At 42.5% G+C, this 26,040-nt stretch overlaps 5 protein-coding genes across 58 annotated transcripts in view; 1 reads left to right on the top strand and 4 right to left on the bottom strand.

The window, feature by feature from the left end:
• The window catches only part of LOC128255896 (cell adhesion molecule Dscam2), a 67,977-nt gene extending 62,849 nt beyond the window's left edge, over positions 1-5,128 (bottom strand). For all 50 annotated transcript variants that reach the window (XM_052985735.1, XM_052985757.1, XM_052985755.1 and 47 more), the window contains exon 1: positions 4,698-5,128. The gene's annotated coding sequence lies outside the window, so the exon portion shown is untranslated. The remainder of the gene's footprint in view (positions 1-4,697) is intronic.
• A 3,905-nt stretch (positions 5,129-9,033) lies between these two features.
• On the bottom strand, positions 9,034-13,745 carry LOC128255711 (kinesin-like protein costa). Its single transcript, XM_052985409.1, has 4 exons — positions 12,968-13,745; positions 12,202-12,913; positions 11,713-12,146; positions 9,034-11,647 (listed from the first exon to the last, which is right to left on the bottom strand). The coding sequence occupies exons 1-4, from the start codon at positions 13,605-13,607 to the stop codon at positions 9,813-9,815; spliced, it is 3,621 nt and encodes a 1,206-aa protein (XP_052841369.1). The 5' UTR covers positions 13,608-13,745; the 3' UTR covers positions 9,034-9,812.
• A 719-nt stretch (positions 13,746-14,464) lies between these two features.
• LOC128255760 (ATP-dependent RNA helicase DHX15 homolog) lies at positions 14,465-18,269 on the top strand. Of its 2 annotated transcripts, XM_052985498.1 has the most exons (7): positions 14,465-14,613; positions 14,668-15,455; positions 15,820-16,293; positions 16,357-16,620; positions 17,292-17,414; positions 17,486-17,839; positions 17,905-18,269. In XM_052985498.1, exons 1-7 carry the CDS (start codon positions 14,561-14,563, stop codon positions 18,030-18,032), a joined length of 2,184 nt encoding a protein of 727 aa, XP_052841458.1. In that variant the 5' UTR covers positions 14,465-14,560; the 3' UTR covers positions 18,033-18,269. The 2 variants fall into 2 exon arrangements, with proteins under 2 accessions (XP_052841458.1, XP_052841459.1); XM_052985499.1 differs by lacking the exons at positions 17,486-17,839; positions 17,905-18,269 and having other exon boundaries at positions 17,188-17,325.
• LOC128255761 (gustatory receptor for sugar taste 43a) lies at positions 18,106-22,763 on the bottom strand. Of its 4 annotated transcripts, none has more exons than XM_052985500.1 (8): positions 22,358-22,763; positions 22,245-22,317; positions 21,734-21,866; positions 21,505-21,667; positions 19,165-19,308; positions 18,823-19,108; positions 18,415-18,766; positions 18,106-18,348 (listed from the first exon to the last, which is right to left on the bottom strand). In XM_052985500.1, the coding sequence occupies exons 1-8, from the start codon at positions 22,509-22,511 to the stop codon at positions 18,286-18,288; spliced, it is 1,368 nt and encodes a 455-aa protein (XP_052841460.1). In that variant the 5' UTR covers positions 22,512-22,763; the 3' UTR covers positions 18,106-18,285. The 4 variants fall into 4 exon arrangements, with proteins under 4 accessions (XP_052841460.1, XP_052841461.1, XP_052841463.1 ...); XM_052985501.1 differs by having other exon boundaries at positions 21,734-21,878; positions 22,245-22,299; XM_052985503.1 differs by having other exon boundaries at positions 22,245-22,299.
• A 130-nt stretch (positions 22,764-22,893) lies between these two features.
• On the bottom strand, positions 22,894-25,504 carry LOC128255762 (lactoylglutathione lyase). The gene is given in 6 exon segments (XM_052985505.1): positions 22,894-23,147; positions 23,200-23,313; positions 24,958-25,044; positions 25,125-25,176; positions 25,179-25,260; positions 25,325-25,504. Coding segments are annotated over 6 exon segments (528 nt in total). The 5' UTR covers positions 25,397-25,504; the 3' UTR covers positions 22,894-23,026.
• Positions 25,505-26,040: the final 536 nt, after the last annotated feature.

Raw genomic sequence — 26,040 nt, 5'->3', positions numbered from 1 at the left:
AAGAAAGGAAGCAAACTTCGGCTAGCCGAAGTTTATATACCCTTGCAGTCATAACAATTATTCGGTATATTTATTTGGCACAAAATTATTATGACAGCCATAGTATTACAATTTTAATTTAAACCGATATTCTGAAATATTAAACCATTACTAAATGTCGAAGAACTAAAAAAAAATTAAAAAACAGCAAAGTTATAAGTTTTTTTTATTTTTTTCCGATTGTTCCTATGGGAGCTATATGATATAGTCGTCCGATTTTGATGAAATTTAAACCGATATTCTGAAATATTAAACCATTACTAAATGCCGAAGAACTAAACAAAAAATTAAAAAACAGCAAAGTTATAATTTTTTTCATTTATTTTTCCGATTGTTCCTATGGGAGCTATATACTATAGTCGTCCGATTTTGATAAAATTTAAACCATAATTCTGAAATATTAAACCATTACTAAATGTCGAAGAACTAAAAAAAAAATTAAAAAACAGCAAAGTTATAATTTTTTTTCATTTATTTTCCCGATTGTTCCTATGGGAGCTATATGCTATAGTCGTCCGATCCGGCTCGTTCCGACTTATATACTACCTGCAATAGAAAGACAACTTTTGGGAAAGTTTCATGCAGATAGCTTTAAAACTGAGAGACTAGTTTGCATATAAACGGACGGACAGACGGACAGACGGACATGGCTAGATCAACTCGCCTAGTGATGCTGATCAAGAATATATATACTTTATAGGGTCGGAGATGTCTCCTTCACTGCGTTGCAAACTTCTGACTGAAATTATAATACCCTCTGCAAGGGTATAAAAGAAGATATATTCCCAAAGCGCTATTAAAATACATATTCCCCCGTAAGATCCATCTTTAGTCCTTAATTACTTACACTTTTGATGTGATTATTATTTTTTTAATGGATATTGAGCAAACAAATTTTTGGAAATTAAGTCCAGCATTTTAAGTCCCCCTTCTTTTGCTCGTATAGTCTACGAAATATTGACCATCATGCGGACAGACAAACGAGATATTATTTACAAGTATTTTAACTATGTTGTTTTATTAAAAAATTCTTTAGAAAATGACCTTCTCTGTTTATATTATGGTAGTAAAAAAAGAACAACCTTAAAAATGTCCATAATATCGAGTAATTAATACACACTTTGACTGAAGAATAAAGAAGCGAAAAACAAACTAGTCCAAAAATAATAATAGTACATTTTCGTGGAGGTCTATCTGAGCCAAAAAACTGTCTAAGAACTACGTTGCAGTAGGAGATGCCATATAAAAGCGATTAGCAAATGGAATATCAAATAAAGTGAACCACCCGATAGAGGAAACAGTGAAACGTGGAAGGAGACGACTACGGGTGGATGTCATTAATTAAACCACAAATGGCCAATAGGGGGAGGAGTAAGCAACAGCTTCGACAACTTCTTTCTTTTTCTGCCTTCTGCTACCCATAAAATGTCACGCGCCTCCCTTCTGTTCCGCCACCCCAGTTTGGAGGCGAAAACAACACACAACACACTTTATGATAGGCAGGAAGTCACGAATCCACATTTCTGTCTATCTGTCCCCCGGTCCCCGCAGTGTCTGTAACTTGATATTGGCCCCCCAAGACCCAACTCCTCCACACGGCCAGCGACTTATTTTAATCCATGAGCTAGCCTTTAATTGTTCAATATACACATGCGTGTATATACCATAGGAAAAGATTCAACAGCAAATTGCTCAGCTTTTTAACGCTTAATTAACTCTTAAGTGTGTTCCTTCATTTGCGCTAGCCACAAATTGTGGACGCAGAATAAATGTTTTCTTTTATTCCGCATTAATTTAAAGTCGGATCATTCAGCGAGATAGCTACGTCTTATCTGCGACTTTTATTTTATTTGCTCTGAGGGTTGCGCAGGCGTATGAAAACCTTTCCCTGTTCCCTGCTGAAATATTACGATAGGTGGTTGGTGGAGGGTCTGCTCTGTCGATGTTAGCTTTTCAATTGGCCTAATGAACTAACTGTCATTCACAGCGAGGGTTAACTGTCCCTGAGTTGAGGAGCTTTGCGAGCAACCAGCTGCTTTAAAGGTTTTTAGGGTGGCCATAATTTGCCCGAAGGGGTGTGGACATCAAAACTATGGTTTGAATTAATGGAAAATTTGTCTATGAGCAGCTCACAAAGTATCTCACAAGATACGCATTGTAATTTACGTGAAATGAGTCATCCGTAGACCTCTTCCTTCACTTTTCAGCTTAAGAACGTTCGTTTTCGATCTCGACAAATGATTCTGCGATTCTCGTATAAAACAATTTAGAAAACATCTGGTAATCAGTCAACGGGACCAGCCGTCCGTATAGCTGCCTTTGGCATATGTACGGATACATTTTTATATACATATGTATGCACAATGTACATATAGACAGCCAACCCCTCAGTGAGCGGAACAGTTTGGTCAATCGCGTGGTAAAATCAACGAATCAAAAACACTTTTTATATTACTCATGCTTGCATTTTGTATTCTTTTTGCTGGTTCGTCTGGCTGGATGTGTAACTAAAAATTGGGGTGACGGGCCAATAAATTTGAGAAAGGGTGGTGCCAGGTGGAGGGGCGGATGGGGCAGAGGGCAATGGCCCGTTGCAGGGTCGTCGTCAGTAGCGGAGAAAATGTCCATTGTCCAGAACCAATGCTATGACCCATTCGCGCTTCGAGTTTTCCGCACTGCGCCCCTAATTGAGATTCAAGTGCTCTTGGCGGCAGCGAGAACAAAAAAAATATTTATTCGGTCCTTCATTTGTTTGTCAGCCTTTGTTCACTTTAACCTCATCCGCTGTGTCATGTTTGTGCCCAAGTGGAAATCAATATTTGTCATCAGGCAAGAGCAGTTGAGAAAGTGTGCATCAAATCGATGGAGCGACCAAAAAAAATTTTTTATCCTAAAATTGTAACAGTGTACATAGTAAAGTGATTGCAGCTATCATATTTTCAAAAGAAATCCAAAAATATAACATCTGATTTATTATGAGTATTTTATTGAACGCAGCCAACATACAGGTTTTTCGGAACAGACGCGCCAATATTGAACCATCTAAACTTCTAAAAATAAAAAAAAATAAGAATGTACAGAAGTTATTAGTCTATACAACGCTAAGTCATACACCAATTCATTATATTTTTGCCAGTTTGTAGAACGTTTGGTCTGATCTTTCTGATGTCGGCAGTCGAAACAGCTATGCGAAACATTTAATGTCACTTTAAACTATAAACGCTTTTTTTTTCGAAACTGTGTTTTCAAAGTCGGTGGTCGACTTCTCGCAAACTACTCAACTGATCGTAATGAAAATTTTCACAGGTCTTCAAAATATAATTTACAAGGTATTGACAAATAATTTTTTTTTTGCCAATTATTAATTAAAAAAAAAAAACATCGAAAAATGTTAACCAAAACTCGCGTTTTTTTATTGAAAAAAGTCCTTTTTTTAAACTAGAAAAACCATGTAACCCCTTAAAAAATAAATATGGGAACAAGCTATGTATAAAACTTTTTTTTTAATAAGTACTTATTTTAATTGTGTATATTTAAAAATATTTAATAGGGAACATTTTGATCATTTATTGGTTAACTGTAGTTCCTATATTCACCTACACTTTGACTTCATCTTTAAATTGCTTTATTGCTCTGGAAACAGGGAGTCACATGGAAAATTGGCAACTAGCCCAAGTAGTGGAGAATCGCTGCCTAGCAACAGGATGGCAAGCCGACGAAAATCCAGAAAAAGAAGTCGGAAACATAAAAAGTATATCAGGCAGGCGGGTGGGAAGGGAAGCGAGTGAGGGTAGCGCAACACTTGCAAAATCAAATAGTGGAAACTTCAGACACACCAGCTGAAAAAGGACCAAGGCAGCTGCATGGGATTTCAGAGATTTTACAAGCGGGGGTTGAACTGGCACTCGCATAAAAACACATATATACATATGCACAAAAGGATCGCAGCGTATGTGTGCCACATGGAAACTGCGAGATATTTTAAAAGGTTCTTGAGAATGAAGAGTTTTGAGTAGGGAAAACTACCTGACGGGGACAAAGGACGAAGGACCAAGCAGCAGGAGGCACAGGTTGCACACACACATACCCGATTACATGGACGCACAGGCGAATACAACAGTAATCGCAGAGTTGCTTTTCTGCGGTGCCAAGGGCGCATGCGCCGAAAAAAAATTCGCTGAAAAATTCAGGGACCGAAATGATTTCCTCTAAAAGTAAGTTTATAAATGAAAATGAATTCCAAATGCTGCAACATGGCTAAATATAAGAATAGACATCCGGAAATGCACTATAAAACTGATTACAGGGCCCCATAACATGCATTTTCCTCCCCCATTGCCAAACATTTTCACACCCTTTTGCATGTGTGTGTGATATACAGTGCAGAAAGTAACCATTTTTGCATTCCCGGATTGAGAAAACCTGTCATTTGCGAAAAATCAATAAGAAGCCGCAATTAAATGAACAAATTTAGTTAATAAACCGCTTTTATATCATCATAAAGCATCCTGCAATGGATTCTGCTGACTACCGTTACTCAGTGGGCGTGGGCAGGACTCACGCACACACTCGCACAAAACCTATACATACACAGCAGGCACAAAGAAAATGTCCAGACAACTGCGAAAACAGCGCTTGAAATCGCCGACTTTTCTTACCGTTAGCGCTCGTTTTGATGGCCAAATTATTAGTTTAGTTCGTCGTTAATTGTTGTTAACACATACACACACAAACACGCACAGTGAAAGTGGTGGGCAATTTGCAGCAGGGTGCCACTAATCCACGGGGGTGGCGACTCCGCACAAAAGCACCGCACGCACAAACACAGATACTTTGCTCTGCTCTTGGCTATCTTTCAGATACTTTGCATACTATTATTCACTTATTTTTTGGGAGGTGCACAACCACCGCGGGCGGGGGGGGTTGGGTTGCTAGTCGCGTTCCGCTGCCGTATATCTGTATCCGTATCCGTGTCCCAAAACAACGCTCACACGCACACACACAATCAAACGCACGCTCTCGCGATTCGCCGACTAACGCTTAATCCGGTTCTCGATCGCTTGACGGTCCAAACAAGACTGAATCGGATGCTCAGATACAGATACTCGCCCTCGGATTCAGACTCTCCGCTCAGTCGGCCGGCCATTTTATAGCTCCCTCAGTTGCTCTCCCTCTTCGCCTTCGAGTGCCTGTGTGTGTGTGAAGGGGCAATTGTTTGGGAAATTTCAAGGGAAATTTCGCACCTGTTGCCGGTGGAACAAATGTGGGCGGTGTTTGTGTGGACTTTAAGGTGCAAGTCTAGTAACTAAGACGGCTACAGTAAATTCTCATGTTCACTAATTGCGTTAACCAGTTAATTATATCTTTTTTAAGACAAAAAAATAATAATGACTGTTACCTTTAAAAAAGAGGGAAAGAAGATAAAAAATCGGCCTGACCAATTTATTACAATAAGTTTCCATAAAAAATCCCAATAAAAGCATTTTCGGCAACCATGGTAATATAACAAAATATTTTGAATACGTCGAGACTTAAGGGGGTATTCTGGGGGAATATTAGGCATTTTTACTAGTAAGATAAAAAAGAAATCAATAACATTTTTCATGTACAGTTTTTTTATGGTCTTTATTGAAATTTAAAAAGTAGAACAAAAAAAATCTCAATATTCACCGAGATTCAGTCCTGTGGAGTCGACTTTAAAACAAAAATGTTTTTTACACTTTTTTTCCTTTTTCGAATATTTTTAAAATACTTTAATCAAAATTTTTTAGTGTCCAAGGAAGTCGCGATAGAGATTAGTATAAACGAGATACATATATACCGAATTTCAAAAAAGAAGTTTCGAGAAAAACGCGTTTACAGTTAAGGAACGCCACATCACAAAATCGGCAGAAAAATTTTGAAAAATCTTTTTAGGATCCTATTTATAAAAATGTAAACATTTGCAAAAAATAAAACGATTTTAAGACCAGAATACCCAATTAAATGACAAGATAATGCCAGATTCATTTGTATACCCTTGCAGAGGGTATTATAATTTCAGTCAGAAGTTTGCAACGCAGTGAAGGAGACGTTTCCGACCCTATAAAGTATATATATTCTTGATCAGCATCACTAGTAGAGTCGATCTAGCCATGTCCGTCTGTCCGCCCGTTTATATGCAAACTAGTCTCTCAGTTTTAAAGCTATCTGCATAAAACTTTCCCAAAAGTTGTCTTTCTATTGCAGGTAGTATATAAGTCGGAACGAGCCGGATCGGACGACTATAGCATATAGCTCCAATAGGAACAATCGGGAAAATAATGAAAAAAAATTATAACTTTGCTGTTTTTTAATTTTTTGTTTAGTTCTTCGACATATAGTAATGGTTTAATATTTCAGAATTACAGTTTAAATTTCATCAAAATCGGACGACTATAGCATATAGCTCCCATAGGAACAATCGGAAAAATAAATGAAAAAAAATTATAACTTTTCTGTTTTTTAATTTTTTGTTTAGTTCTTCGACATATAGCAATGTTTAATTATTTCAGAATTATGGTATAAATTTTATAAAATCGGGCGTCTATAGCATATAGCTCCCATAGAAATAATAAAAATATATAAAATAACTATCTAATAATTGAGCTGCAAATCATCATAGTTTCAATGTTTTTTTTTAGCACATACTCAAGTAAATCATAATTTAAATGTTTTCAAAAGTATTTAATTAATGCAATAGCTGCAAGGGTATATGAACTTCGGCTTGCCGAAGTTTGCTTTCCTTCTTGTTTCAATCTGGTTTTAATGGGGATTTAAAGAATAATATGAAACAGATTTTGTAGCCATTTTTCAAATATTTATATTTAAATATACATGCAATTAGTCAATCCCTTGGTGGCAAGACCATTTAAAATTTGTTAATCTATGGTATTACAAAAAAAAAATTTAACCATGTATAAACATTTCCGGAATACGGCCTAGAAACTCAAAAAATATAAAAGACTGGTAAAATTAAACATTGGAATATTTAGTTTGTGTTGTTCCATCAATATGTTGTGAAAAAGCAAAAAATACATTTTCAATGTACATATATTAACATACAACGTAAACCCAGAGAAAAACATGGCAAATCCAAATACAATGTTAGATTCAAACATTTTAATGTTTAATTTTACTATTCCGTTTTTACAGGATGTATCTGTTATTAAATTAATGTTACAAATTTCTTAGATATTAAGAGAGCTAATAACGTATGTGAAAATAAGAGGTGAATAAAACTTAAAACCCATTTACCAAGAAATAAAGCAAACTTCGGAAAGCCGAAGTTTATTTACCTTTGCAGCCATCGAAAAATTATATTCGTATATGTTTTAAAACATTAAAGCTTTGATAATTTTAAGCATAAATTTTCGATCGTTCCTATTGCAGATATATAAGTTTAGTTTTCCGATTCTAATATAATTAAAAGCATAGTTCTGAATTTTTAAGCCATTACAAATTTTAACAAAAATAAAGAAGTTACATATTTTTATACACTGGCAGAGGGTATTATAATTGTGAAGGAGACATCTCCGACCCTATAAAGTATATATATTTTTGATCAGCATCACTAGGCGAGTCGATCTAGCCATGTCCATGTTTTTTCTAAACGTAATTTTTATACCCTTGCAGAGGGTATTATAATTTCAGTCAGAAGTTTGCAACGCAGTGAAGGAGACGTTTCCGACCCTATAAAGTATATATATTCTTGATCAGCATCACTAGTAGAGTCGATCTAGCCATGTCCGTCTGTCCGTCTGTCCGTCCGTTTATATGCAAACTAGTCTCTCAGTTTTAAAGCTATCTGCATGAAACTTTCCCAAAAGTTGTCTTTCTATTGCAGGTAGTATATAAGTCGGAACGAGCCGGATCGGACGACTATAGCATATAGCTCCCATAGGAACAATCGGAAAAATAAATGAAAAAAAATTATAACTTTTCTGTTTTTTATTTTTTTGTTTAGTTCTTCGACATTTAGTAATGGTTAAATATTTCCGATTTACGGATTAAATTTCATCAAAGTCGGACGACTATATCATATAGCTCTCATAGGAACAATCGGAAAAATAAATGAAAAAATTATAACTTTTCTGTTTTTTAATTTTTTGTTTAGTTCTTCGACATATAGCAATGGTTAAATATTTCAGAATTATGGTTTAAATTTTATCAAAATCGGACGTCTATATCATATAGCTTATTAAAATCGGACAAACGATATCATATAGCTGCCATAGGAATTAGATGATAATTGAACAGCAAATCATGATAGCTTCAATGTTTTTAAACATATACGCAAGTAAATCATAATTTTATTGTTTTCAAGAATATTTAGTTTTTGCAATAGCTGCAAGGGTTTATGAACTTCGGCTTGCGAAGTTTGCTTCCTTTCTTGTTTAATTGTTTTTTTAATATTTTGATTGTTTCCATGGGAGGTATATAGTATAGTCGGCAGATCCGTCTCGTTCCGTTATAAGGGGTATCAAAATAAGTACTCAGATAGCAGAAAACGTTTTAAGTTCTCATTGTCAACTTATTATATTAGTTTATTCCATTCTTTTGAAGCAGTAACCTACAAACAACCCACATGTAAGTGAAATTGTAGTTTCATAAAAAAACACTTTAATTAGGGATTAATTATTATTATTTATTATTAATTATTTATTTGCTTATCCAACAATGTCCAAAGAAAAGCAATGCCGAGCGGTTGCAGCGGAATATCTATGCTTTTAATTGTGTATCAGATTTTCCACTTCCATTTTTTGTAAGTACATGTATCAATATCAATTTTAGAATGAGGTTGTATAAATACATATATAATCGGAATAGGTTGGAATCGTTGATAACTGCAATTAACTGAATCGCCAACCAATTCGTTATACACAACCAAAAAGTTTTGAAATTTTCAAGTGCAACATGAGTATTAGATCTTAGCATGAGTATTATCTTTACACTTAGGTTGTACAGGGTAAATGCTTTTGATAGAGTTCATAAAAGTTAACACTTGTTGAATCAAGTACGAGTATTTTGGGTAGTAACAAAAGTTAAGTAAAATTCGAGGGAAGACACAATAGTGTTTGCAACTAACCTAAAACTTACAAAAATCAATTAAAATTAGGTAGTAAACTAACACATAATAGTTATATACAGGTTAAACGGTGAGTGTAGCAAATTCAACACTTTGAGCGAGTTGTATGTGTGGTTTGTCTTGCGAGTATCTTAAGAAGCAGGTCAAGTCTTTGCAGTTAAATATCATGAGGATAATTGTTATGCTAGGTATATGTGTATAGGTTTGTAAAATAAATGCTTTCCAGCTAATGAGTCAGAATGAGAACCGTTTCAAGTCTATTTGTGTGATGACTGTGGACGAATCTTGTTCAGTACTTGTGGCCGGGTTTTGAGTTTTCTTCCTCAAAACATATTGAACTCTAGCCCCTTAAATAACAAAGGCGACAATTATAAAAAAATGACTTGATAATTTTTTAATTTTAGGTGCTGTAAAAATTTGTTCATGTAAAATTTGAACTTAAAATGGGTTTCCTCGTTCTTTTGACTTGTTTTCCATCATTTAAATCTCTTAATAGTTATCATTAAAAATGCTATATGTATATTTTAACCGGAAGAAGTAATATTTTTACCTAGATAAATGCCGCCTTTGTCATTATAGTGGTCTAGTTTCGATACTTGTCTATACATGGCCTATGGCTATTTGGCTTAACCTGATATAATCGCCCTGGAAATGGATAAATTCGTGCCTAATTACGACGACTCGCGTCCTGGATAATTATCTTGTTCTTTTGCCGCGTCACCTTCGTGGCCGTCGGCGCTGGCATCAGTCGCTTAAGCTGCTCCGGCCTAAAGCTGACCAAGGCCTTATCCTTGATTTTTCCCACCGCTCCCGTGGTAGTAGTGGTGGTTGTGGTGGTAGCCGTGGCCGTAGTGGTCGACTCTATCAACGCCGTTGATTCTTCGGCCGTGGAGCCTGAGGAACCTGCTGCTGCTGCAGCCGAGGCGTACCTGGTGAGCACATGGAACTTGGCGAAGATGTTGCGCCCACTGCGTTGCTCCTTGTCCTTGTACTTGTCCAGCGCCGAGCCAGTGGGCAACGGCTTGGGCGCCTTGACCAGCGCCTTGCTGGGATTACTGCCAGTCGCCTTGTAGAAATCGTCGTAGTCGAAGTCGCTGTTGGTCTGCCTTGGAGAGGTTGCCGTGACGGGGGCCAGAGCTCGCTCTCCGTAGCTGGCCGAGCTGGCCGACGTTTCCTCGGCCATGTGGCGCAACATCAGGGTGAGCTTCATCTCGTGCTGGCGCTGCAGCAGCACGGCATTCCGTTCGCCTTCTAGACGGGCCTGACGCACGGCATTGGACAGGACGCGCTCCTTCCACTCCCAGGCATCCCGCTCGCGCTCCAGCTGTACTAGCTGCAGCTCCAGCTTGCGCGAGGAGTCGCGCAGGTCAATCACCTTGGTGAAGTACTTGTACAGAAGCGTGCGCATCTCCTCCGTCGAGAGACGGTTCAAGCGGGCCATCAGCATCTGCTCGCCCTTCTCCCGCTGTATCCGATCACTGGTGTCTATGGAGCGGTGGCCCGTGATCATCTCGTTCTTGAATTCAATGGCCGCGTCTATGGCCTCGATGGCTTCGTCGCACTCGAGCAACTTGCGCTCCTCCTTCTGGGTCAGCACCTTGTCCCGCTTGAGCTTGCGGTCCAGATGGCAGCGTTCCTCTAGCAGCAAATCGCGAGTGCCGCGCAGGTTGCGGATCTCGTGGCGCAAGCTCTCCTGCTGCGCTGCTCCCGGCTGCTCCTCCAGGTTGTCCGACTTCTCGCGTAGAATGTGGTTTAGGTGAGTGATTCTGGCCTGTACCGCCTTGAGCTGGCGGCCATGCTGTTCTGGAGAGCCCGCCTGGGTCTTTACCAGCTCCTTGCCTGTGTCCCGAGAATCCCGCAGCTTGGCCAACTCCGCCTCCAGCTGATCGCGCAACTTGCTCTCCTTGCGAAGCTTTTTCTCCAGCTCATCGGCTTGCTTTCGCGACTCGGCCACTGACTGCTGGAGTTTCTTCACCTTCTGCCCGCTTTCTCCGGCAATGTGCTTCATAGAGCTGAGGTCCTCCAGCCGGCGCTCGAGGTGCGCAATTATCGTGGTACAGCGCTCGATTTCCGGCTGCTCCCGGCCCTGCACTAGTGCCTTTCCCAGCTGCTTCTTAGCCTTGTCGCACTCGGCCTCCAGCTTGGCACGCTTCTTATGGAATCGCTGCTTGGCGTGACTGCGCGTGTCGCTGTTCTTGACCAATTCGCCAATAATGTTTTGCTTCACCTGGATCGTTTGTTCGATTTCCCGCAGCTGCCGCTGCTTGCCTTCGATTTCGGCGACCAACTTGCGCAGCTTCTTCTGCAGCTGCTCGATGGGAGCGATGGCGGCGGCTGCAGCGAGAGCCGCCTGGCGGAGACCTTCGCCCGAGGAACTGTCCAGAGGATCGATGATAGAATCGGGATCGATGGGCGGCGGCGGCTGCTGCGAGGCTACTCGATTAAGCATAGCCAGCTCTGCTGTACTCAAGCTGGCGCCTGGCTGAATGCTTCTCCTGCGACCTGATAAAATAGAAGAAGTCGATATAAAACTCAATTAGAAAGGATTCCACAAGCCAACCACTCACCGCCGATGCTAGTCTTGCGATCCTCCCCGTTTTCCGCTGGCTGCTGCGGCTGATTCTCGCGGTCCTGGCTCTGCATGACCGCCTTTGGGTGTTTGGCCAGGTAATCTGCGTGCCTCTCCAGGATAAGCGCGTCCGTCTTGTCGCGGAACTCCTCCATTAGGCTCTCCATTTTGTCGGCTAAGTCGGGCCGCTGCGACTCATTGTCCGTGTCGTTTTCGTTGTCGGAGTTGGGCGGCTCAGAGTTGGCTGGCTCAGAGTTGGCCGCTTCGGAGTTTAAGTCCTCCGGCTCCTCGGCCTCCTGAATGGGAACCAGCTGCCTATGCTGGCGCAAGGCCTCTGTTGAGCTGAGACACTCCTCGCACTCCTGCTTAAGGTAGAGCCACTCCTCGATCTGTTCCTTCTCCAGTTCACTGATGAGCTTGGATTCCATTAACCTGAAAGCGCCTTTGTGTTCAAAAGGTTCGAATGGAATGAAATGTGTCCACTTACTTGGCAAACAACCCCTCCGCGTTGGTCACTAGTTTGGACCACTGGCTGGCCGCAAATTGCAGGCCAAAATTGTCGCCCGACACCGCCTGCGCCAAAGGTCCAGCTGCGGGATCGGAAACTGGCAGCGCCTCTGGAGGCCGCACGATCAGCGTGTTGTCGTCCGAGTAGGTGTTCATGATCACATAGTTGCGCACGCACTGCACCTTAAAGGCGAACTGCAGGTTGCCCAGGGTCTCGACCAGGTGCTCCTCCAACGGCGACACGCACAGGATCACGAGCGTCTGAGCCCTCCCGCCGAACGAGTCCTTCAGCAAAGTGGTGAGTGTGGTCTGGCCATACGGAATGTTGCCATTGACCCCGTACATGAGTCCGGGATCCGTGAGAGTGCTGACCACCTGCTCCAGCATGTGCAGGCCCGCATCGCGCGGCCGTCCAGGTGGCGGTTCGCCGCAGCGTTCCGTGCCGCACAGATCCGAGAAGCTGGCCGTGGACAGGCGGTGCTGCAGCAGTCCCTCCTTGGACACCCACTGCTGCTCCAGGGTGAGCGTGAACAGCGTGTGCGCAGGCAGCGACTGGCGGGCCGACAAACCCGCCTGCAGCCAGCGGAAGACGGCTTCTACGTTGGTGCAGTGTATGTTGCCCATGCCCAACAGGTCACAGACCTCACCTCCGCAGATTTCCACAAATCCCACGTTTATGGCATAGGTACGTTCTGAAAGGGGATGCATTAGAGTCCTGATATGTAACGCATAGATGATAAACTCACCTGGGTGCGAGGATATGTGCGCAAAGATGTCCCGGACGCAGAGGTGGACGACTCCCTCGGAGGGCTCCATCTGGGCGCTATCCCCGACACTGCCGTAGAGGGTGTAGCTCTTGCCCTGGCCATGCTGCCCGTAGGTGACCACGGAGGCGTCAAATCCCTCCAGGAAGAGGGTGATGAGCGGAAAGACCGTCTGGTGGTACACCTGCTGCTGGGAGCTGCTGCTGGCCAGGGCGTGGGTAACGGGCACCGTGTGGGGCCCCACCTGGATGAGTCCAGCCGCAATGCTGTCCATGGGATCGCCGCCCGGCAGGGCACTGGGTAGCCCCAGGGCGGAGGCGCTGATGGGGATGGCTTGGACGCAATATCTGGACTGCGGCGAGTCTTTGGGTCCGCTATCGTTGCCATTGGAGTCCATACTTGGTTTCGGATCAGACGCACAGTCCTCCTCGGCATTTCCGTTTGTATCCGACGGTCCCTTGGCATCCGCCCCCGCCACTGCATCTCCAATGTCCTTGGAGTCCGCTCCTTCGGCCTCCGACTTCACATCCTGGCTAAAACCAGCGGGGGCGACACTCTCCTTTAAATCCTTGAGCTCCCTGTGCGGAAAAATACGCACAGCCACCTGTATCGGTATTTCCATGGTTGTTGCTTCTGTTCTGGTTTTGGAGGGGTTTCTTCATTCAGCCTCCTGCGCTTTGGTGCGCATTTTTGCGCTTTTAAATACTTGCAAATATCAGCTCCGAATCGATACAGTGCGATGGTGTGACCGTAGCTAGAGCGCGAGAATATACCAAAAGTATTTCTTGAGCCAGTTAAACCAAGGAATACCAGATTCCATAAAGCCTTGTACTTAGATCGACGAAATCCGTTCTTCAGCTATGGGAGAGAGCGAAAAGCAAATAACTGGCGGACACTTTTCCTCCGGATCTTCTTAAACATACAGAAAAAAGAAAAGAGAACGTGAAATTTTACTTTCACGTCAATATAGTGATTAATACCGCTAAACTTAATACAATTTTGACATAAGAAAGTAAACTGTTTTCCGCAGATAATAATTTATACATAACCAAGAGTTTTATTTAAATTGGCCAACTGAAAATAGACACGATATCTTCATTTTTGTAGATGAGGTTATGGCCACCACTCCATTATTTTCTGATGGTTTTTTTTGAACTGTCAGAGAGGTTTCTTGTAAGTCGGCCTGTTCCTCGCCTCACAGTTTAATAATAGTCTGATTCCATTGGAGCATTGATATGCAAGTGAACATGATTTAATATATATGTAGGGTCGAAAAGTCTTAAAAGCTTTTTAACGAATACAACATACCTTTGCACTGTACGATTAACTGATTTACAATTGTAAATATTTGAAAACTAACGCGCCCAAACTTATCTTTTATCAAAGTTTCGCTCCTGGTAAGGGTCTTCGCTAACTTGGTATTCGGCGGTATTATAGCAGTATATTTTAAAGCTAGATTTTGGTATATTTACATCTGAGGGTCGGTATGTGTTAAAGGTCACACTGAGCGCGTGTTTTTTTTGTGCAAAACGCTTCGTTTCGAGAATTTAATCTAGCAAACCAGCAGAGATCAGCATGTCCAAGCGTCGAATCGAAGTTGGGGAGACCTACGGCAGCAAGGCGAAGAAGTGAGTGCAAAAGACCCTTCAGTTAGGAGCAATCTAACCCAGGTTTTCCCCCAGGGAGTCGGAGGCGTCGTCCTCATCGTCTGCGGCCGGCACGGTGGCCCAGATCCTGGGCGGATTCGTGCCCAACAAGCAGCCGCCCACGATGAACACGCTGACCAACAAGCCGTACTCCCAGCGGTACCAGAATCTCTACAAGAAGCGGATCGCTCTGCCCGTGTTCGAGTACCAGGCGGACTTCATGCGGCTGCTCAGCCAGCACCAGTGCATCGTGCTGGTGGGCGAGACGGGCTCTGGCAAGACAACCCAGATCCCGCAGTGGTGCGTGGACTTCGCGGTGTCCAAGGGCCGCAAGGGCGTCTCCTGCACACAGCCGCGTCGAGTGGCCGCCATGTCCGTGGCCCAGCGCGTCTCCGAGGAGATGGACGTGAACCTGGGCGAGGAGGTGGGCTACTCCATCCGTTTCGAGGACTGCTCCTCGGCCAAGACTCTGCTCAAGTACATGACCGACGGTATGCTGCTGCGCGAGGCCATGTCCGATCCCATGCTGGAGCAGTACCAGGTCATCCTGCTCGACGAGGCCCACGAGCGCACCCTGGCCACCGACATACTGATGGGCGTGCTCAAGGAGGTCATCCGGCAGCGCAACGACCTCAAGCTGGTGGTCATGTCCGCCACCCTGGACGCCGGAAAGTTCCAGCAGTATTTCGACAACGCTCCGCTCATGAACGTGCCCGGTCGCACGCATCCCGTGGAGATCTTCTACACCCCGGAGCCCGAAAGGGACTACCTGGAGGCCGCCATTCGCACGGTCATTCAGATACACATGTGCGAAGAGATTGAGGGTAAGTGCAACATTGAACGCGTTATCAAAGAAAAAAAAAACTTGTTGAATAGTAGAGCTTTTAGCATTTCCATTTCCCACTCCCTCTTAGAAGCTTTATAATCACACCTACTCCATATAAAGTCTTATGCTACAATTCAAGAATTTAGTGTTGACCGTATTGTTTCCCTCCATTTATAATAGTATAGAGCATGTAAAGTGTTTTTTGCAGTTGTTTAAAATCTTAAATGAACGTTTTGTCTAAAGCAGGTGCACTAATTTGTAGTTTTTAATTGTTTCTTGAGAAATAAATATGCTAAGCTGTTAAAAGGGGTCGAACGGTTTATTAAATACATCTACAATTTTACGTTATTGTTCATTTCCAGGCGACATCCTTATGTTCCTCACAGGCCAAGAGGAAATCGAGGAGGCCTGCAAGCGCATCAAGCGCGAGATCGACAATCTCGGCTCGGAGATCGGCGAGCTGAAGTGCATTCCCCTTTACTCTACGCTGCCTCCCAATTTGCAGCAGCGCATCTTCGAGGCGGCCCCACCGCCGAATGCCAATGGCGCCATCGGACGCAAGGTGGTGGTGTCCACCAACATCGCCGAGACCTCGCTAACCATTGACGGCGTGGTCTTCGTCATCGACCCAGGCTTCGCCAAGCAGAAGGTGTACAATCCCCGCATCCGAGTGGAGAGTCTCCTCGTCTCGCCCATCTCGAAGGCCTCGGCCCAGCAGCGTGCAGGTCGTGCTGGACGTACGCGTCCCGGAAAGTGCTTCCGCCTGTACACGGAAAAGGCCTTCAAGAACGAAATGCAGGACAACACCTATCCCGAGATCTTGCGCTCCAATTTGGGTAACATCAACATCCTTGTCAATGCCCAGCCATTCCCAATTAATGTTTTATTATTGTGTCCAGGCACTGTGGTCCTGCAGCTCAAGAAGTTGGGCATCGACGACCTGGTACACTTTGACTTCATGGACCCACCTGCTCCAGAGACCTTGATGCGTGCCCTGGAGCTGCTTAACTATCTGGCCGCCCTCGATGATGACGGCAATCTGACGGACCTCGGCGCCGTCATGTCCGAGTTCCCCTTGGATCCGCAGCTGGCCAAGATGCTGATTGCCAGCTGCCAGCACAACTGCTCCAACGAGATACTTTCCATAACGGCCATGCTGTCGGGTGAGATAACAGAAAAAAAAAACATAAAAATGTCTTCGGTTAAGTTGAGGAAAGTTTTAGGCCTTGTATTTATAACCGGGATTTATGTTTTACGACTGTCACTTTTGTCACAAAGATCTATAACATTGCACCCTTCCACAAAATTCTGAAATTTAACTTAAATTCCATTTTCATGCCCGGGCTGGCAAATATTAATTTAGTTCTTTTAAATTTGTGTTGTGATTTTCTAAGTGGCAATTGTGATTCTTTTCTTCCTTTTTAAATTGAATATCTCTGAATGGTTTGAGGTACACTTTATCGTTAGTTTTAATCGGACGACCCGAACTGAACGTGGACAGATTTAAGTCATTTCTTAAGCAACAATGCAAAGAAAAAAGTTTGTCAATTTATTTGTTCTTTGCATTCTACTCGAAAAGAAAAGTTGCACATGCGTTTGAAAGCCCAAGTCATAGCTCATCCTTTGAATGGAACGATGAGCGGCCTTTTCGCCTCACAGTTTGAGCCTTACAAATACCAGAACGCACTTGCAACTCACAAATGCAACCAATCTTTGAATCAAACCTCTAGATTGCCTAGCTGATACAAAGTAAGCACAATCTATTTGTTTATGTTAAAAAAATTGTTATGAACTTGCGCTTAATCGAAACCAAACCAATTCAAACGTGCCAAAGTGCCACAATGCTTCGTGCGTCCCAACGAGGCCAAGAAAGCTGCCGACGAGGCCAAGATGCGATTCGCCCACATTGACGGAGACCACCTGACCTTGCTGAATGTCTATCACGCCTTCAAGCAGAGTGAGTAAACAGAAAGCGGCTTCGCCTTGCCTGAACTTAAACTATTCCGCTGTTTTGCATCGCCATTTCAGGCAGTGAGGATCCCAACTGGTGTTACGAGAACTTCATCAACTTCCGCTCGCTGAAGAGCGCGGACAATGTGCGCCAGCAGCTTGCCAGGATTATGGACCGCTTCAACCTGCGGCGCACCAGCACCGAGTTCACCTCGAAGGACTACTATGTCAACATACGGAAGGCCCTCGTGCAGGGCTTCTTCATGCAGGTGGCCCATCTGGAGCGCACCGGCCACTACCTGACCATCAAGGACAACCAGAACGTGCAGCTGCATCCGTCGACGTGTCTGGACCACAAGCCCGACTGGGTAATCTACAATGAGTTTGTGCTGACCACGAAGAACTACATTCGCACAGTGACGGATGTGAAGCGTAAGTGTTCTAGTTTGACTTTAGTATTACTAAAACGAATTGTTAACGTTTGACTTGCATTTCAGCTGAATGGTTGCTCAGCCTAGCGCCACAATACTATGACCTGAACAACTTCCCGCAGTGTGAGGCAAAACGGCAGCTGGAGTTGCTGCAGCAGCGGATGGAGACCAAGCAATACCAAAAGGGTTTCTAAATTCCCAGGGAACGGCTAGGTGTAATCGCGATTGGGAGGGGATCATGGATATGGGTGTGTGAACTTTATAAAGTTATAAAGTTCAGAGATAACTGTTCTGAAAAAGATAAACGTTTCGCTTTTTATTGTTTGCTAAACTAAAACATAAGCACATAGACACTTCAACAGATCAATAATATCCAAGAACTCCGTTTAGTGAATAGTGTTAATAAAAAAAGCCACTTTTTATATATCTAAGATCTGCTTCCATGTCCTAGCCGTTGGTCCGTTGAAACTGAATGAGTATCACCAGGTAGGTTGCTATGGCCGACGCGAACTGAAGTAAAGAAAAGTATAGTGTTAATGGTTTTGCTATTATATTACGTATGGCGAGGGTTGTTACCGATGTTAGGATGGTGCGGTTGACGCGACATAATCCGCAGGCCGAGAAGTCGGCATCGACCACCAGCAGCTGCTGCCAAAACTTCTTCACCGCTTCCGCGAGAATTGGCTCGTGCACCTTTCGCTCGATCTCACAGACAATCTGAATGGTCTTGCGCGACTCTCGGGCCGCCAGGTGACACGGCTCCACCACCATGAGCAATCGCAGGAAGTGGAAGCATATCCAGAGCATCTGCACCCACAGGTAGCCGTTGTCCCGCTTGCTAAGCAGTTCCAGGAACAGGAAGTAGGCGGTGGCCACAAGATGCAGCAGACAAGAGACCAGAATGAACAGCACCGCCACGCCGAAGGAGCTGTCAAAGGAAGATAAGAGTGAGAAGCAGCAGGCACAGGACGTGGCAAACTATACTTGGACAAGAGCAGCACACACTTCCCCAGCGACTCGTGGCTGTCGGCCAATGACTTGAGGAGCAGCCCCTTGTTCTTGGCTGGAAAATAACCCAATTTGAGTAACTCCACGTTGAGGATTAGACTGTGGGAGGCTGCCTTGTCACCTGCGGACTCGCTCGGCAGAGTCTCGCTGTTCAGCTTCGTCAGACTCGCATGCAACGCCGATGGCATCGCAGGACGATTCATGCTGATTTTCTTCACCGTGCTGACCTTGTGCGGCTTAAATGCACTTGAGGCATTGTTCTCTGCGTGGTTGGTTAATCAATAACCAAGGAATTTACGAGTGTTAAACACCACTTACCACTTAGAAAACTGCTAGAGAGCATCCGGTTTAGGCGTCCGAAACGCCTGCCCAGTCCGTAGGCGGTGTTTGCAAAGTTAACTTGCAATCCCGTGAGGATGAAGTAGAGACTGTAGAATGGAATATACCACTGCACATTGAGCTCTGTGCGTAGTAGGAAAAGGAATTAGTGGAAATGTTAGAACATGGCTCTGATATCATTACTATTTGAGGGCTATCATTTTGAAGCTCATATTCAGGCGATTGTCAATCTTTTTGCGCAGCTTTCCCAAACGTCCACATCAGTCTTGTTCATAGGTCATGTCCAAGTCTAACTTAATCTTTGGTCCGAATTTAAGTGATAACTCCGTTCCTATTGATCTGCAATGGGTTAAGACAGTCCACTCACCGGGTCCTGACATTGTTCCAGGCTGTGTGCTTAGATACTACAGACTACTACATAAATTGATTACCCTATCCCTTGAAACCCCTAACTTGGAAAAAGTCATTTGTTATTCCCCTTCACAAAAAGGTAGAGGTATTTCCAAGTTGTCCGCTGTCCTCAAGCTTTTCGAAAACATTATTACCCCCCACTTGCAACATTTCTGTAGGTCGATTATGTCCACGTGCCAACACGGGTGTGCAAGACGCAGGTCTACGACGACAAACCTCTTGAAACTAACGTCTTTTGTTAAAAATGGTTTCAGATATAACCTTCAGACGGACGATGTTTACGCTGATTTTAGTAAAGCGTTTGATTATGTAAATCACTCTCTTCCTGTACGCAACATGGATTTTGAGTTATCTGAATGGTAGGACCCAACGAGTCCTCTTAAAAAGCTATGTCTCTAAAATTAACCATTTTACCTCAGGCGCCCCACAAGGGAGCCTCCTTGGCCGACTTCCCTTTACCTTATTTATATAAGATTACTAGTTCTGACAAAGTCGCTTGTCTTTTGTGCGCAGATGACGTTAACTGCAACATAGCGATATTTTTCTCTGTTCCAGGTGTTTTGTAAATCTATTAAACTTAAATATCACTAAATAAAAAGTAATGACGTTATATCGAGTCAACCCTCAATACGCCACGTATACTTTAGGTGCTTGTGAGTTGAACAGACTTAGACATATTGATGACTTTGGCGTCAATACATAAGTTTTCTGACCATATTATATCCATGGGAAATAAAGCCAGGGGAGTGCTTGGATTTATAAAAAGGTGGTCTAAGGAATTTGATAATCCCTTTGTCACAAAGACTTGGTTCAATTCATTGGTTCATCCAATACTGGAGTATTGCTTTTTAGTTTGGAGTCCCCAATATAGTGTACATATAGACGGGATAGAGTCTGTGCAAAATAACTTTTTACTATTTGCTCTACGGGGTCTTAATTGGGATGCAAACCCTATCTTACCATCTTACCCTAGAGACTTCTTCTAATTAATTTACCAACTAGAGCTAATCGTAGAACAATCCTTGGTATTACTTTTATTCATAAACTTGCTCATAGGGAAGTGTATAGTCCCGAATTACTCTGTGCCTAATAGAATTACTGGGAAATACATATATTCCTCTTATTTAAAACCATTGTCCATCTAACTGTGATATACATGAACATTTTGGAGTACTATGTAATGTATTAATTCGGCTCTGAATTTATTAATTGGTACTATTGTTCTACCTTTATGTAAGGAGCGGTCGATGACATAGAACCCGTAATAAAAGAAAAGTTTGACAAGTTATAACATCTCATATAGTGTCAAGTCTACTGGATTTTATAACCATCACACGTAAAGTAAAAGGGTAAATTGTTTCCGTAGAAAGGTATTTAACAGGCAGATGGACATAATCAAGTTATGACTACGCAGCCTAGGTTTATTTTTAAATGGGGCGACGCCTACTCTAACGCCATATTTATTAATTCAATATCTATGACTAAGAAACAAATTTTTCAATTCGAACCTTTATTTTTAAAAGTTATTAGCAAAAATGTGCAAAAACTGTACAATGCATTTAGATGTTTTAAAGAACATTTAATATTTGCAATAGCTGCACGGGTATTAAAACTTCTGCTTGCCGAAGTTTGTTTTAATGTTAAATATTACTACTCGCGTTCCTGAAAGCAACAAAATTTTTGTTTCAATATCTACAAAAAATAGCTCTAGCACCACAATTTCACTTTAACACGCCACTAATACTTAAAGGAATTTTTAAACGGATCTATTACGTGCAAACTCGCCCATTAAAATGCTTCTGCGATGTGTTTTTTAAGCCTAGAGCTCTATGATGCATAGTAAGCCGAATTTTATTTCAAAGGCCTTAAATTATTCCCTACTTTTTTGAAAAGGAAATCGTAACCTACCCGTATCCGACTGCGCTATGTTCATATCCTGGGCAATGCGTATCCAGGTTCCCACATCCAGGCCGACCAGAAGGGATATGGCGGCCAAGGAGACCGCGGCCATGGACAAGGCTCGCCACCGGTCCCTCCTGAAGTTGTTGAAGGCATTTAAAGTGTTGTCGATCTAAGTGGGGGTCAGAGAGTTTAGAGAGGTATTGAAGGGCGGGCCATTTGAATCCCTTGACCTCACCCTGCTGAGTCGAGAATTGAGCTCGAGAGTGTCGTTCAGGCTAAAAAGGCCACAGTAAACACCCGATACGATGGCCATGACCACCACTGAAACGTCCAGGGCCGTCACAACCTTAGATGTTGCCGACTTCATTCTAAAAGATGCACTTTTGATTTGTGGTTGGTTTTGTTTGCAGTTTGTCAGAGCAAATAATTGGTCAAGATCAAATGTGTTGGGGAGGGAGCAAAGGTGATGATTAGATAGAGAAAAATTGAGGTAAGCAAACCCACATAAGTGATCAGAATAATGACACTGTTCATCCAATTTATTTATTTTTTGTAATCGAATTAAAATCCTTTTTATACTCTTGCAGAGAGTTCAGTTCCAATTTTCAATGCCATTATTTTGAGACGTGTGAGTGGGACGAACACCAAACAGATTTGTAACGGGAACGACACAGGACTAAGGACTTTATAAGTAGTAAACATAAGTACAGTGGATAGAATTCCGGCAGCAAGGCGGGAGTACTTACCGCACGGGTATTTCGGAATTGGCATCGAACAGTAGTCCCCGGTAGGTGAGAAAAACTAAGAGGAGTTCGACAGCTATCACTCGGATGGAGTTACCCCATTTGGGCCCACTCACCCATTACCACCGTTAAGGTGGCCGAGTAAATTGTGAATACCCAGCTGCGAGCGATTTCCATTTGGCCCTTAGAATTCCGGAGCGTGGCATATGGAGCCAGGGCCAGGACTTTGCTGATGTAGAAGATGCCGATGCTGGGCTGTGATATTTCCATCGTGGCTTTGAACTGGGGACACTCGCAGTACGACCTCCGGGCGAGAACTATTCTCGAGTGACCAAATACATGAGCTTAAATTGCAAAACGCCATATTCGACACCGAACAAATAATGCGCTCCCATATTTGTCTATTATTAGTGGCCAGCCACCACCCCCGTGTTCGCAGGACATTCGCAGACCGTCTGGACAAACACCCCATGTGCGCGTGGGTAACACACACGCTTATCAAAAAGCTCGGCAGTCCGCGATGTAAATAATAATTAGCGTGTGAAAATACCAATCCGGCAAGGACACAGGCAATTATTTTGGGGCCTGAGTTGACAGCTGCAGCAGCTGCGACAGGTGCACACAACACCGGTGAATGAGGTCCACAGCCCAATTGTTTGGCGACTTCGCATTTATTTTATTGACTCTGTTTTGGAGGCTCCCCTCGTCGGTTCAGATGTGGTGCAGGCAATTAAGGAACAGTGATGCACATTTAACAAAATTAAAAAGACTAATTGCCAGCCAATCTAGACGACGTGGGCATTGAAGATCTCGATCCAGTAGCCGTCGGGGTCCTTGATAAAGGCCAGGCCCTTCATGCGGCCATCGTCGGGCTTCTTCACGAAATCAACGCCAAGCTCCTGGAAGCTGCAGAACACGATAATTGCAGGAATGACACATTGTTTTAGTCACTACTTACCGCTGGCAGGCGGCGTACACATCGGGTACCATGAGTCCAATGTGCCCGAAGCCACGGGGATCGCTGTTGCCGGTGTGGTAGCTCTGATCCGGGTCGCTCTCAGTGCCCCAGTTGCTAAGGGTAATCACAAGCTAGTCAGTAAATGAATCGCCAATATAACCTATCTTTAAACAATCAAAAACACCTCTTAACGAGATAAAAAGTTGTGACGATCGCACTTTTTAACAAAATAACAAACAAGTGGCCCTTACGACACCAAGGGGCGTTCAAAGCGAGATCGCTAGAGCTGATAGAAAACGGGCCAATAAAGGAACGAACGGACTAATTCAAAATAGATACGAAACAAAATACTACAAACCAATTTCGTGCTAAGTAAGATAAGATTAACGCGTTTAAAACACTTTTTTCTATACAACAAAAATTATTCTAGTAAAACCGACTAAGGCTTTAAAATTTTCATCTTTAAAAAATCTGAATTTTTGGATGATGGCTCAATTTTTTAATCGTACCTTAATTCTTAATCAATAACCTATTAGTATGTCCATAAAAATTAAAGAGAAAATGGAAAATAAGAGAGGCTAACATTTATTTTTAGTTTAATTTTTGTAATTCTCCGATTGCTCCCATGGGAGCTATATGATATAAGTCTTCCGATTTAAGTCAAATCTAAACCGGAGTTCTGAAACAATAAACTATTACTAAACATCCAAGAACTACAAAAAAAATTTAAAACGGCACAGATATAATGTGTTTTACTTTTTTCCCAATTCTTCATATGGCTTGTTCCGACTCATATACTATCTGCAACAGGAAGAAAACTTTTTATGAAGATAGCTTTAAAACGGACGGACGGACGGACATGACTAGATCGAAAATGTTTCCTTCACAACTTTAAAAACATCTGACTGAAATTATAAAATCTTCTGCAAGGTTTTAATAACTAATTCTTTCGACAAGATTAAGTATTGTAAATAAAATTCGCAAGATTGCAAATCGGTTAAAAAAGTTGAGCATTTTTAAAAATCATGTCTAACAGCTAAAATTTTCTAAATTTGCGTTTCCCCTGCTCTTTTTTTCGAACCAATTTGTTATTATAAAGTCTTGGTATGCACATAATATTTTATTAGCCACACTGTTTCGATTGGTGTATAACTTGTTATGGTCGGTTACCGCCGATCATAGTGATAAAAGACCATCTGGATGTTCCCGACACGTCTGAATCTCTGAATTGCTGAAAATTCAGCAGAAATATACTCAAATTCTTTCAGCTGTTTATACAAAATTCAGCTTGCTTAAATTTCAGCAATGAAACAATAATATATTTTAAATTAATTATTTGCATACTTCTTATAAAGGTTAAATAGACCTTTTGTTTGGTTTTTATAAGATTTTGAAAAAGTATCTTTGAGTTGCAAGAATTTATATAATTTGGAAGTTCATTTTTTTGTCTCATTAATTACCTACGATTTTGTTTTTTTTTTTTTTTGAACTACCATGCATTACAATTAATGGGTATTTTGGAAAAATTAGCTTCCCCAAGATATAATAAAATGCCTTTAGCTTAGCTGGGGATTAGAAACTAGACTATGAGTTGTCATTCTCATAGTCTAGTTTCTGGCCTAAGTGATAAAACAATGTGGCCCTCGTGTTTGCAATGGGAAAAGAGACCAATTGAAATCCAATTCACGGGCATTGAATACCGAAGCAGTCCTTATTTATATATGTATACGTAGTATGTATGTTTTAAAATTCACTTACTGGGTCAGCTCGATGGTAGCCTTGCGGCTCAACGCCCAGCTGCGGCGCTCCTTGGGATCCTTGGGCACATCGGCTGGGTTCTCGTAGCTGCGGCGGATAAGAAGGCAATTGAGCTGATATCACCGGCGAATCTCACGTATTTAGATAAGCCGGAGCAGTCGACTTACCCCATGAAGTACAGCGAGAACTTGGCCTCGGGGAAGTCCAGTTTCACCAGCAAGTCATGCCGAGGACGCCCGTGTAGAAGGGCAGCGACCGGCGCGGGTCCTTGATGCGGTACATGGTTTGCTGGAACAGGAAGTCCTGCATCGACAGTGGGTTAGTGGCACTCCAAGGTGTGGCGCTGCTCCGCCTGGGAGTGACTCACCTTGGTGGACGCTTCCGGCTTCTGGCACAGCTCGTCGGCTTCGGCATTACTGAGTCCTGTAACGTCACCCATTTCGAGGATTTTGGCCAATTAATTAGCACCTGTTGATACAACGCAATCCGCGAGGAACTTATCAGTGTGACCGTTGGTCGACCGGTTAAACATACCAACTGGCACCGGAAAATGTACTAGAAATTAAATGCGCAAGAGATGTAGAATACTTCAGAAAGACGACTCTTTTACACCCTCAAAGTATTCTTAATCGGATCACCAGGACTATTTGAAATAAAGCATTTACTTTTAATCTTTTCGCCCAATAGAACTTAAAAGTACGCAATAATTGTGTTCTGCGAAATCAATTGCGTATTCAACCAATATTTTAATCTTCGTTCTGAAGTATAAGTCGACGAAGTGAGGTTTACGAAAATGTAATTACATTATCTTTTACCAACAATATGTAACCATTATTGAAAGGCATACCCTCACTAGTGACTTTGAAATACAAAAACTTTTTTCATATTTTTAAAGAACAACTTTCTTAAAATTCGTCTTTAAAATGTCAAGTCCATTTGAACAAAATTGACAAAGATGATATAAATAATAATGTATTTAAACTATCAATATGAGTAGATTATCTAAAAGTGCATGTATAAACACTTTTAGATAATGTATGTATATAGTGCATGTATAAACACTTTTAGATAATGTACTCATAT

This window comes from Drosophila gunungcola (assembly GCF_025200985.1).
Source record: "Drosophila gunungcola strain Sukarami chromosome 2R unlocalized genomic scaffold, Dgunungcola_SK_2 000012F, whole genome shotgun sequence".
NCBI classification, from domain to species: Eukaryota; Metazoa; Arthropoda; class Insecta; order Diptera; family Drosophilidae; genus Drosophila; species Drosophila gunungcola.
Note: the sequence above shows the minus strand (reverse complement) of the source record. Positions and strands in the feature narration are given on the sequence as shown.

Excerpts from the sequence above, each read along its gene's own strand:
- LOC128255711 (XM_052985409.1), bottom strand. The coding sequence starts at position 13,607 with ATGGAAATACCGATACAGGTGGCTGTGCGTATTTTTCCGCACAGGGAG. Across the intron at positions 12,914-12,967 it reads GCACATATCCTCGCACCCAG|AACGTACCTATGCCATAAAC; the intron begins GTGAGTTTATCA and ends ATCCCCTTTCAG. Across the intron at positions 12,147-12,201 it reads GCGGAGGGGTTGTTTGCCAA|GTTAATGGAATCCAAGCTCA; the intron begins GTAAGTGGACAC and ends AGGCGCTTTCAG.
- LOC128255760 (XM_052985498.1), top strand. The coding sequence starts at position 14,561 with ATGTCCAAGCGTCGAATCGAAGTTGGGGAGACCTACGGCAGCAAGGCG. Across the intron at positions 16,294-16,356 it reads GATCTTGCGCTCCAATTTGG|GCACTGTGGTCCTGCAGCTC; the intron begins GTAACATCAACA and ends TATTGTGTCCAG. Across the intron at positions 17,415-17,485 it reads CTATCACGCCTTCAAGCAGA|GCAGTGAGGATCCCAACTGG; the intron begins GTGAGTAAACAG and ends TCGCCATTTCAG.
- LOC128255761 (XM_052985500.1), bottom strand. The coding sequence starts at position 22,511 with ATGGAAATATCACAGCCCAGCATCGGCATCTTCTACATCAGCAAAGTC. Across the intron at positions 22,318-22,357 it reads CACCTTAACGGTGGTAATGG|CTGTCGAACTCCTCTTAGTT; the intron begins GTGAGTGGGCCC and ends TCCGAGTGATAG. Across the intron at positions 19,109-19,164 it reads CTCTAGCAGTTTTCTAAGTG|AGAACAATGCCTCAAGTGCA; the intron begins GTAAGTGGTGTT and ends CCAACCACGCAG.